Source organism: Meles meles, chromosome 2 (genome assembly GCF_922984935.1).
Source record: "Meles meles chromosome 2, mMelMel3.1 paternal haplotype, whole genome shotgun sequence".
In the NCBI taxonomy this organism is placed as follows: domain Eukaryota; kingdom Metazoa; phylum Chordata; class Mammalia; order Carnivora; family Mustelidae; genus Meles; species Meles meles.
In genome coordinates, this window is record NC_060067.1 from 174,026,296 (window position 1) to 174,037,365 (window position 11,070).

Below are 11,070 nucleotides of genomic sequence, written 5' to 3' on the forward strand. Positions count from 1 at the left end.
ATACTTCCTGTCCTTTAACTTTTATTCTAGATTTAAGTAGTTAGCACATTAGTGGGGTATTTTGAATCTGACTACATACTTAACTTTGCCAATGTGTTGTGTATTTTCATATGTTTATATGTTACTAATTAGCATTCTTTTGTTTCAGTTTGAAGAAACTTTTCAGCATTTCTTATAGGACAAGTTTAGTGGTGATAAATTCCCTCAGCTTTTGTTTATTAGTGGAAAGTCTTTATCATATCTTCAGTTCACAAGGACAACTTTACTACTTAAAGTATCCTTAATTGGCAGTTTCTTACTTTTAGTATTTTCAATATGTCATCCCATTTCTCCTGCCCTATGAGGTATCTGCTGAGAAACCCACTGATAGCCTTATGGGGATTTTCTTGTCTGAGAGATATTTTTTCCTCTCACTTTTAAAATTCTCTCTCTTTAGTTTTAAACAGTTTTGTTATTAATTGTCTTGGAGAAGAATATTTTAGTTGAAATTTTGCTTTATTGAAATATTTGCTTTATGAACTTTGATGTCCAAATCTCTCTCCAGTCTTGGGAATCTCTCCGTCATTCTCTCTTTAAATAAGCTTCCCATTTCTTTCTCCCCTCTTCTTCCTCCAGGAATCCAGTGTGTACGTTATATCTTTTCATGGTGTTCCATAATTTCCACAGGCTTTCTTGGTTCTTCTTCCTTTTTTTTTTGTTTTGTTTTGCACTTCTGATTAAATAATTTCAACTGATCTTTCTTCTAGATCACTCTCTCATCAGCTTATTCAGGTTTGCTGTTGAAGCTCTCTATTGAATCTTTACTCAGTCATTATATACTTCGGCTATGAGAGTTCTAGTTTTGTGGGGGTTTTTTTCTTTTTTTTTCCTTCTCTTTGTTGAGCTTCTCATTTTTATTCCTGATATGATTAAATTGATATCCTCTTGTAGCTTTCTGAGTGTCTGTCGAGCAGTTACTTTGAATTCTTTGTTGAGCAATTATTCAATCACCATATCTTTGGGACAGTTATTCTTTCGTTGGAGATATTTCCTGATTCTTCAGGATCCCAGTAGCCTTGCGTGGATGTCTGTACATTTGAAGATGTGGTCACCTCTTCCAGACTTTATGGACCAGTTTTGAAAAAGGGAAGCTTTCAGCTGTGAATGGAGCACACTTGATCATGCTGTGATTCTGGGTCTAGTGATGCAGAGTACTAAGTCCTGTGGCACCCAGTGACATGGGGTCCAGGAAGCCGTAATGTCTTTTTGGCTCAGGTTACTGGGGTCTACCTTATCAATGCTTGTATCATCTTTGGGAAGCACCTTATGGGGTCTATAATTGCTACAAGTGTTGTTTGCGTTCTAAGTGGCACTTCCAGGACCAACAGTTAGCTGCAAGTTTAAGCAGTGTTGGTGGCTAGACCAAGTGGTGTGCACACATTTAACTGTAGGGCCCAGATGCAAGTGCCTATGTAATGACAGAGATCAGTTAGAGACTCACGTGTGATCAGGGCCAGGGTAAAAAGCAAGGGCCAGTGCCAGCTATGGGTCACAGGAAGCTGTAGCAGCTCTGAGTTTGTTTGCTCTCATGGTTTCACAATCTAACTCCAGGTGTGCATACTTCAGTGGACGCAGTGATGGGCCTTTGGCTAAGAGGCATAGAGACGCACAGCTGGAGGGGTTATCTTCAGGTGCACTGTTGAAGTATTTGTATTTAGAATATACAAAAAATTATGTTAAGGATACATAAAGAGCACTTGAAACAATAAAAAGCAGACAACACTACAAAAAATGGACAAAATATTTGAATTGAAATTTCATCAAGGGAGAGATGAAAAATAAAGCACATGTAAAAATGTCCAACTTAATTTTTCATTGGGAAAATACAAATTATATTCAAAATTAGTACCATTACATATCTATAGAAATTGTTTAAATTTAAAAAACTAACCATGATGTGAAGATAGGGTCCCATATAATGTCATTGTAATGTAAAAATTGCAATTTCACAGTTTCTTAAGAAAATAAACATTCACTTACCATATAATCCACTCATTTCATGATTTACCCAAGAAATAGAATGCTTATGCAAGTACAGATCTTTGTATATAAATGTTTATAACAGTTTTATTTGTAGTAGATAAAATCTGGAAATAACCTCAATATAAACTGACAGTGATTAATAAACAATAGTAATAGATTACTATTGAACAACAAAAAAGAATGAGCTATATAGTTGCATGTACCAATGTGGTTGAATTTCAACATTACCCTATGTGAAAAGGAAAGATTAAAAAGAATACTGTCTAACTTTATATTAACTTTTAAAAACATGTAAACTAATTTCTAGTGAGAAGGCAGATAAATTTATAGTGAGAGAATGCAGATAAACCAGTGGCTGCCTATGTGGGGGAGTGGTAGCATGGTGAGATTATAAAGGAGCAAGAGGAAAGTTTTGTGGATGATGGATATATTCATTATTTTGATTGAGGTGATGATTTTATGGATGTATACATATAACAAAACCTATCAATCATAAATTTTAAATATATGTATTTATTATACATCAGAAATACCTCCAAGATGTTAAAGTAACAAAATTTAAATAAATGAGAATATTCACGCTATTTTGTTGTCAAATCTCAAACACTAGCTAAAACCATTTTATTTACTTACCAAATAAAAAATTTTAAGAATTTTACACTAAATGAAGGAAAGCCACAGATGTCAAACAAAACAATCTTTAAATGTTTGCCTAATTGTGGTATATATTTATCAAATCTTATCCATATCTACAGTTAAAATATTTGCATTTTATTATATATAAAGAATAACTATGATAAAAAAAAGAAATATCATATATATGAAATATCCAAGACTCCCATCCACTGCTAATGGGAATATAATTTTTCATTTAGGAAAATCATTGGAAAATTTACTAATGTTTAAAATAGGCATATGCTGTGAATAAGCATTGCTACTCAAAGGGCATATATCAAGAAGTATGTGTAGTGTACATATGTTGACTAAAAGACATGTAGTAGAATACTCATAAAGCACTATTCATTATACTCATAAATGCAAGGTACACAAATATTCATAAGGAATAGAATGTATTAATGGTTGGTATTTCTATGCAAAGATATAACATACAGTGGTGTGAATGAACATTTTGCAACTATAAACAACATTGTGAGTGAATTCCCAAGTTAGATAATAATGAGCAAAAAAAAGGGGGGGGGAGTTTATACAATGTAGTTCTATTTACATAAGGTTTAAAGTCTGTAAAAAATTGATTCATGCTCTTAGAGACCAAAGTAGTAATTATCTTTAGGAAGAATAATGACTGGAAGGAGTCAGGTTGGAAGTTCTGAGATACTGGTAATATTATGTTTCCTGGATTTGGTGTTGGTTACATGAGTGTGTTTGATTTAGAAAATTCTTTAAGCTGTATAATTATGACATATATCCATTTCTGTTTACATGTTATACTTCAGCAAAATTCACTAAATAAATAATAATAATAGAAGAAATCAAGATATTTATAAACTTTGGAAAGAAATGATGATTAAAAACGTCCTGAGGATTCTCTTGGATTCTGGCAGGATCTGTTTTGAGATCTGAATAATTTTTGCTAATTCATTCCTAATATACTTATATTTTGTGTACATTTCTGAATCATGTAACACTTTAATTTTTAAGTATAAGAAATAACAGATATTTGTCTTTCTCTGACTGACTTATTTCATTTAGCATTGTTTCTAGTTCCATCCATGTCATTGCGAAGGGCAAGATTCCATTCTTTTTATGGTTGAATAATACTCCATTGCAAATATATATATATATATGCAAATATACATCGTTTTTTTTAAATTTATCAAGTTTTTTTTTTATTTGAGTTCCAGTTAGTTAACATGCAGTGTAATATTAGGTTCAGGTGCACATAATTTTTTTTCTATATATATTTTTTTAATTTAATTTTATTTTTTTTCAGTGTTCCAAAATTCACTGTTTATGCACCACACCCAGTGCTCCATGCAATACATGCCCTCCTTAATGCTCAACACCAGGTTCACCTAACCCCCTACTCCTCTCCCCTCCAAAACTCAGTTTGTTTCTCAGAGCCCACAGTCTCTCATGCTTCATCTCCCCTTCCGATTTCCCCCAACTCATTTCTCTTCTCCATCTCCCAATGTCTCCCGTGTTATTCCTTATGCTCCACAAGTAGGTGAAACCATATGATAATTGGCTCTCTCTGCTTGACTTATTTCACTAAGCATAATCTCTTCCAGTCCCACCCATATTGATACAAAAGTTGGGTATTCATCCTTTCTGATGGAGACATAATATTCCATTGTAAATATGGACCATATCTTCTTTATCCATTCATCTGTTGAAGGGAATCTTGGCTCTTTCCACATTTTGGTGACTGAGACCATTGCTGCTATGAACACTGGGGTACAGATGGCCCTTCTTTTCACTATATCTGTATCTTTGGGGTAAATACCCAGTAGTGCAATTTCCTGATGGGTCATAGGGTAACTCTATTTTTAATTTCTTAAGGAATCTCCACACTGTTTTCCAATGTGACTGCACCAACTTGCATTCCCCCCAACAGTGTTAAGAGGGTTCCCCTTTCTCCACATCTTCTCCAACACCTGTTGTTTCCTGTCCTGTTAATGTTTTCCATTCTAACTGGTGTAAGGTGGTATCTTAATGTGGTTTTGATTTGAATCTCCCTGATGGCTAATGATGATGAACATATTTTCATGTGTCTGTTAGCCATTTGTATATGTCTTCTTTGGAGAAGTGTCTGTTCATGTCGTCTGCCTGTATTTTGATGCAATTATCTGTTTTGTGTGTGTTGAATTTGAAGAGTTCTTTATAGATCTTGGATATCAGCCCTTTGTCTGTAGTGTCATTTGCGAATATCTTCTCCTATTCCGTGGGTCGCCTCTTTGTTTTGTTGTGCAGAAGCTTTTGATCTTGATGAAGTCCCCAAAGTTCACTTTCCCTTTTGCTTCCTTTGCCTTTGGAGACGTGTCTTGAAAGAAGTTGCTGTGGCTGATGTCGAAGAGGTTACTGCCCAGGTTCTCCTCTAGCATTTTGATAGATTCCTGCATCAAGTTGAGGTTTTTTATCCATTTCAAGTTTATCTTTGTGTATGGTGTAAGAAAATGGTCGAGTTTCAGTCTTCTACACATAGCCGTCCAATTTTCCTAAGGCGTACATCTTCTTTATCCATTTATCTACACTGTACGTTAACAGATTTTGTTTAGATGCATAAAACATGAGTCCTTTAAAGATGATTTTCTCCAAGAAAAGAAACTGACTAGGCAAGGGTGAGGGAAGGGGGTTTTCATAGAATATTCCTTTCTAAATTTTTAACTTAAATCCTATTAATGTGTTACTTTTTAAAAACATTGATGTGATAAATATGCTGAATATAGCAAGCAGTACTCAAAACATTTTTACAGTTACCATAATAATTAAACTAATATCCATAAAAGACAAATATGAAATGTGATAAAAGTGTCATTGTTGGTAGGGGTTATGAGTTTAAATGTCCTTTTATTTTCCTCTGTAAGAGTTGGCAATGTATTAAAATTTCAATTATTTATACAAATATTTATATAAGAAGATTAAAGTAAAAAATATGATTATTTGGATATTTGGTGAAGTGAATATCCACTGATTTCTATGTTTCATTTCTAGATATAATTTTTATTAAAGAAGACTCCAATGCACAGCAGAACAACTGGCTTATTCTGAGTTTCTACATTGTTCTGCCCTTTATCATAATATTCACCATTATGATCATGAAACGAAATGAAATGAGAAAATCATGCAACAGAGAGAATGCAGAATATGAAGGGTAAATATGACTATGCAAATAATTTATTATCTTAAATTTTACTGCTCATCAACCAGTGAGATACATTCATAGTTCTATAATGCTTAGTGATATTCATTCTTAAGTATGCACTATTTTTATAATTGTATTTTCCAATAGATTGTTGCTAGCATATTGCAGCAAGTCAGAATTGTGGCTATTCTAGAATTGTTTTCCTCATGAGTATTTACAGTGTTTAGATGTTGCTATTCTTACATTTGCCATTCTTCTCTTCTGGTGACCAAACTGTTGACTCACTGAAAGTAAGAAACCCTCATTTAAATCCTTAAATGTAACATCACAAATGATGATTTCAGCTTCAAAGTAGTAATGGGGTTTTTTTGAAGGCTATATTACTGGTCTATTTTATGAAGATATTTTATCTATACACACCTTGCTTGTAATATTGTTCAGGGAAGTGATGGATCATACACACTGAAAGAGAAAGTGACTTAATTGACCTATCATAATTCTCTGCAGAGAAAAAAAGAAAGAAATCAATGAAAGGCCTCACAGGTAATGATATTGAGGAGATCTGAGTAATGTGCATGCTCAACGTGTCTCCAAAATCCAAATATTTCTACTGCCCCAGACTCAATTAATATCCCTTTATAAACAGTTTTAGAAGGCCTGGGATATATATCTTTAGGTCTTTCATCTTGTGTATTCTATAAGTAATATATACTTGGAACCATAGAAAACATTATTTTAACCAGCTAGAAATAAAAGTATTTCATCTTATAAATAAATATTCATTTCTGTTATGTACTACCCTCTTAATTAATTTTATAAAGGACTTTAAATTTCAACTAAGTTTGGAATATCTAGCATAGAACCATCTATCCTGGGCCCATCAGGTATTCCCTTAGGATGGCAACCCAGGTTGATCCTTACAGAGTCTTATTTTCAGAGTTCCCTTAATCAACTTATTGACATCTTATGCTACAGGTAAGGAAATGTTGGTTCTGGAATACAATCACCTCAACCTTGAGTAAACAATGTATGTAAGAGAGTTTAATTGCCTGTTTTTTCTTTCTTATTTCTTCATTAGTTTTCCAAAGGAACTTTTCATCCATCTCTTTGTTATATTTTGGTTGGCCTCTGAAAGAATGTCCTTTCAGTCCTTGCTCTCCATGACACACTCAGTCTTTGATTTGAGTAAACATATGCAAAATTAATAGGTAAAATATTGGCTCTTCTAACAAAATATGGTAATCTGGATCACTTGTCTTCATAAAAATAGTCATTGAAATTAATAAAATAACATACTACTAAAATGTTCTATTAAGTTAAACCCTGAAAAAAACTAGAAGACAGCATAGTGGTTATCAAAACATGAAGAAATCTCCAGCAAGACTGGCAAAGTTAAGAAGAATACTTGGAATAGCCATAGTATTTCTGGGGTCTTAAACAACTGGGAATGAGGGATGACATGTAAACTGTGCTGGGAAGCCAATTCAAACCCAAATCTAAGACCAAGATTTCACAACAAGAAGGGATTCAATTTTACTCTATGTGAGATAGGAATGATGATAATGTTTCTTCTATACATATTTTAACTACTAGTGAGACTGCCAATCTTTATTTTCTTCTGGGCCATACTGTTTTTCTGTACACAGAAATTACTTTTCATGTCATTTGACCGCTTCCCCCCATTTGTTTATATTTTATCTTTATAGAAGTTGTATAAACACATATAGTTTACTCATGCTTTTCTTTAAGATTTTATTTATTTATTTGAGAGAGAGAGAGAGAGAGCACAAGTGGGGTGAGGGGCAGAGAGAGAAGCAGACTCCATCCTGGGACTCTGGGATCATGACCTGAGCTGACACTTAACTGACTGAGCCACCCAGGTTCCCCTACTAATGCTTTTTTATTCATACATGAATATTCTCCTGGATTCTTATTGAATTTATAAAGTATTTAGAGAAAGTGATAGCTTTAAGTATTGTTTATGTTTATCCTGGGGTGTGTAAAACAGGAATAAGTTCAAAAATATCAATGATTTTTCATCACATAAAGGTATAATTGTTGATTTGCATTGATACATTGAATATGTGTGTGAGCTGTTGAAAACCTACAAGAAGCACACAACACAGTATACACAATTTTAAAAACATCAAAGTGGACACTCATATCTCCTCCAACAATTTAAAATGTAATATATCACCAGTAACAATATCCAGTTCTAGGGTCTCTTTATAGGAAGAGTTTTAATATTATTTTGATGCCTTTATTTGTTGTAATCTATTCATATTTCATGTTCTTTCTTGAGTCAACTTTGGAAATTTGTGTCTTCTAGGAATATTATTTCATCAAAATATATTATTTTGATACATAAAGTTGTTCATAGTATATTTTCTTGAAATTATTTTAATTTCTGTAAGACAGTAGTAAATTCTTGTATTTCATATTTGATTTTGCATCTAACCTCTTTTTTCTTCTTAAATCTAGTTAAAGTTTTCTTAATTTTTAAACTCACCACTGCCTCTGCACTGTTTTTGATGGAATTACCAAAACTCTTAGCTGTCAAAACTGACCAGCATTTTGGAAAAAGATTTTATTTATTTACTTGACACAGAAAGAGAGATCACAAGTAGGCAGAGAGGGAGGTGGGGGTGGGGGGAAGCAGGCTCCCTGCTGAGCAGAGAGCCTGATGCTGGGCTCAATCCCAGGACCCTGAAATCATGACCTGAACTGAATGCAGAGGCTTAACCCACTGAGCCACCCAGGCATCCCCTGGCCAGTATTTTCTTTAATATTTCACTTGTTTTGTCAGAATATTTCACTCTGTTGACCATTCTCTGCTTTCCTGAAATTATTTTCTTAATTGCAAAGCGGGTCTACTAGCAACAGGTTCCCTCAGTTGTAATTTTCAGTTTGTTCTGCCTTTTACTTGTAGTTATTTGGGATGATTAAGTGACAGATTTATTACATGCCAAAATAAAAACTGAAAGTTTGTATATACTGTTTTTTATAGTCATCTACAAAGCTATCCTTAACTCATGCTCTTTGCCTCATTATATGGATTAGAATTACTCCCTGTGTAATTTGCTTCAGTCTGAAGAATGGCTTTTGTTATTTCTTGTAAGGGATGTCTACTAGTAACAAATATTCCTAAGAAGAGAAAACATCTTTGCTAGAATTTTATAAATCCAGAAATATCTTTATGTAATATTATCATGGAAATACAGTATTGCTAGATATAGGATTCTTAGTTGACAGATTTATTTCATTCAGTAATTTCATATACCATCAAACTGTCTTCCTGCTCCCACTGTTTCTGATGAGAAGATGCTATTCTTAATAAAATTCCTTTGTAGGTGATAAATTGTTTATTCTTACTACTTTCCAGATTATTTTTATGTCCATGTCTTTCAAATTTTAACTATCATGTGTCTAAGTATGAATCTCTGTGTTTATCCTACCTGGAATTCATTGAACTTCTGTAGTATTTAATGTATTTCATCATACTGGGGAAATTACCAGCCACTTATCTTCAGATATGTACTTTTTTCTACCATGTCTCTCTATTCTTTTTAGAATCTGTTAGTTATATGCCAGTGCACTTCATGGTGTCTACATATATGTGAAGCCCTTCTGACTTTTTAAAAAATATTTCCTCTTTTCTTTTAAATATTTATTAGTATGGATCTGTGTTCAAGTTAGCGAAATCATCTACAAACTCACATCCACTGCTGAGTCTTTCTTTTGACTTTTTTATTTTAGTTATTGTGTTTTCAATTTCATAATTTCCATTTGTTTGGTTTTTTATAATTTCATTTTTTATCCTTTTTTAAATTGAGGTATGATTGATATACAGCATTATATTAGTTTTAGATATACAATAAAATGATTTTATATTTATAAACATTGCAAAATGATTGCCACAGTAAGTCTAGTTAATATGCCTCATACAGACACATAGAACTAATTTTTTTCTTGTGATGAGAACTTATAAGAACTAGATTTTTTGGAGCTTTAAAATATGCCATATAGTATTATTAACTACAGTCACTATGTTGTACATTACATCCCCATGATATATTTATTTATAACTGAAAGTTTGAACCTTTTCACCATCTTCTCCTGTGTTACCCAGTCCCCAACCTCAACACCTGGCAATGGCAAAGTTTTCTTTGTTTCTCTGAGCTGGTTTCTTTTTGTTGTTGTCATTTATTTTACTTAGATTCCACATATAAGCAAGTGAGAGCATACAGTATTTGTATTTCTCTGCCTGACTTATTTCACTTACTATAGTGAATTCAAAGTCCATATGTGTTTCACTTCTTTTTATGGTTGAATTCATACACACACACACACATACACACACACATACATATATAATTTTTCTTGATATGTCCATCCATTGATAAACACTTAGGTTGTTTCTATGTATTGGCTAGTATAAAAATGCTGCAATGAACACATGGTGCATATATCTTTCTCATTTATTGTTTTTTAGTTTCTTTCAGATAAATACTCAGAAGTGAGATTGTTGGATCATATGGTAGTTCAATTTTTAATTTTTTGAGGAAAAGACATGCCGTTTTCCATAAAGGTAGCACCAATTTATATTCCCACTAATAATGTGTAATGATTTCCTTTGTTCCACATCCTCGCCAACACTTGTTATTTGTTGTCCCTTTGAAATTATCAATTCTAAAGTTTCATTGTAGTTTTGATTTGCACACTCCTGATGATTAATGATGTTGAGTATCCTTTCAGATATCTGTTGGCCATTTATAAATCTTATTTGGAAAAAATTCTATTCACATTTTGTGCATGTTTTTCAATTAAAATGTTTCTTTTTTTCACTCTTGAGTCATATTAGTTCTTTTTATATTTAGAATCTTAACCCCTTATCTTATTTATGAATTGCAAATATTTTATCCCATTCAGTAGGTTGCCTTTTCAAGTTGTTGATGGTTTTCTGGCTGTTGAGAAGTTTTTGTTTTTTGGTTTTTTTTTTCTTCATTTTATTTATTTTTTCAGTGTAACAGTATTCATTCTTTTTGCACAATACCCAGTGCTCCATGCAAAACGTGCCCTCCCCATTACCCACCACCTGTTCCCCCAACCTCCCACCCCTGACCCTTCAAAACCCTCAGGTTGCCCCAACCTCCCACCCCTGACCCTTCAAAACCCTCAGGTTGTTTTTCAGAGTACATAGTCTCTTATGGTTCGCCTCCCCTCCC

General features: G+C 33.2%; 1 protein-coding gene across 1 annotated transcript in view; it reads left to right on the forward strand.

Annotated features, from left to right (window-relative positions):
- The window catches only part of ADAM18 (ADAM metallopeptidase domain 18), a 175,872-nt gene extending 170,014 nt beyond the window's left edge, over positions 1 to 5,858 (forward strand). Inside the window, exon 19 of the mRNA XM_045997442.1 lies at positions 5,695 to 5,858. Within this exon, the coding sequence (XP_045853398.1) occupies positions 5,695 to 5,858 (164 nt within the window). The remainder of the gene's footprint in view (positions 1 to 5,694) is intronic.
- Positions 5,859 to 11,070: the final 5,212 nt, after the last annotated feature.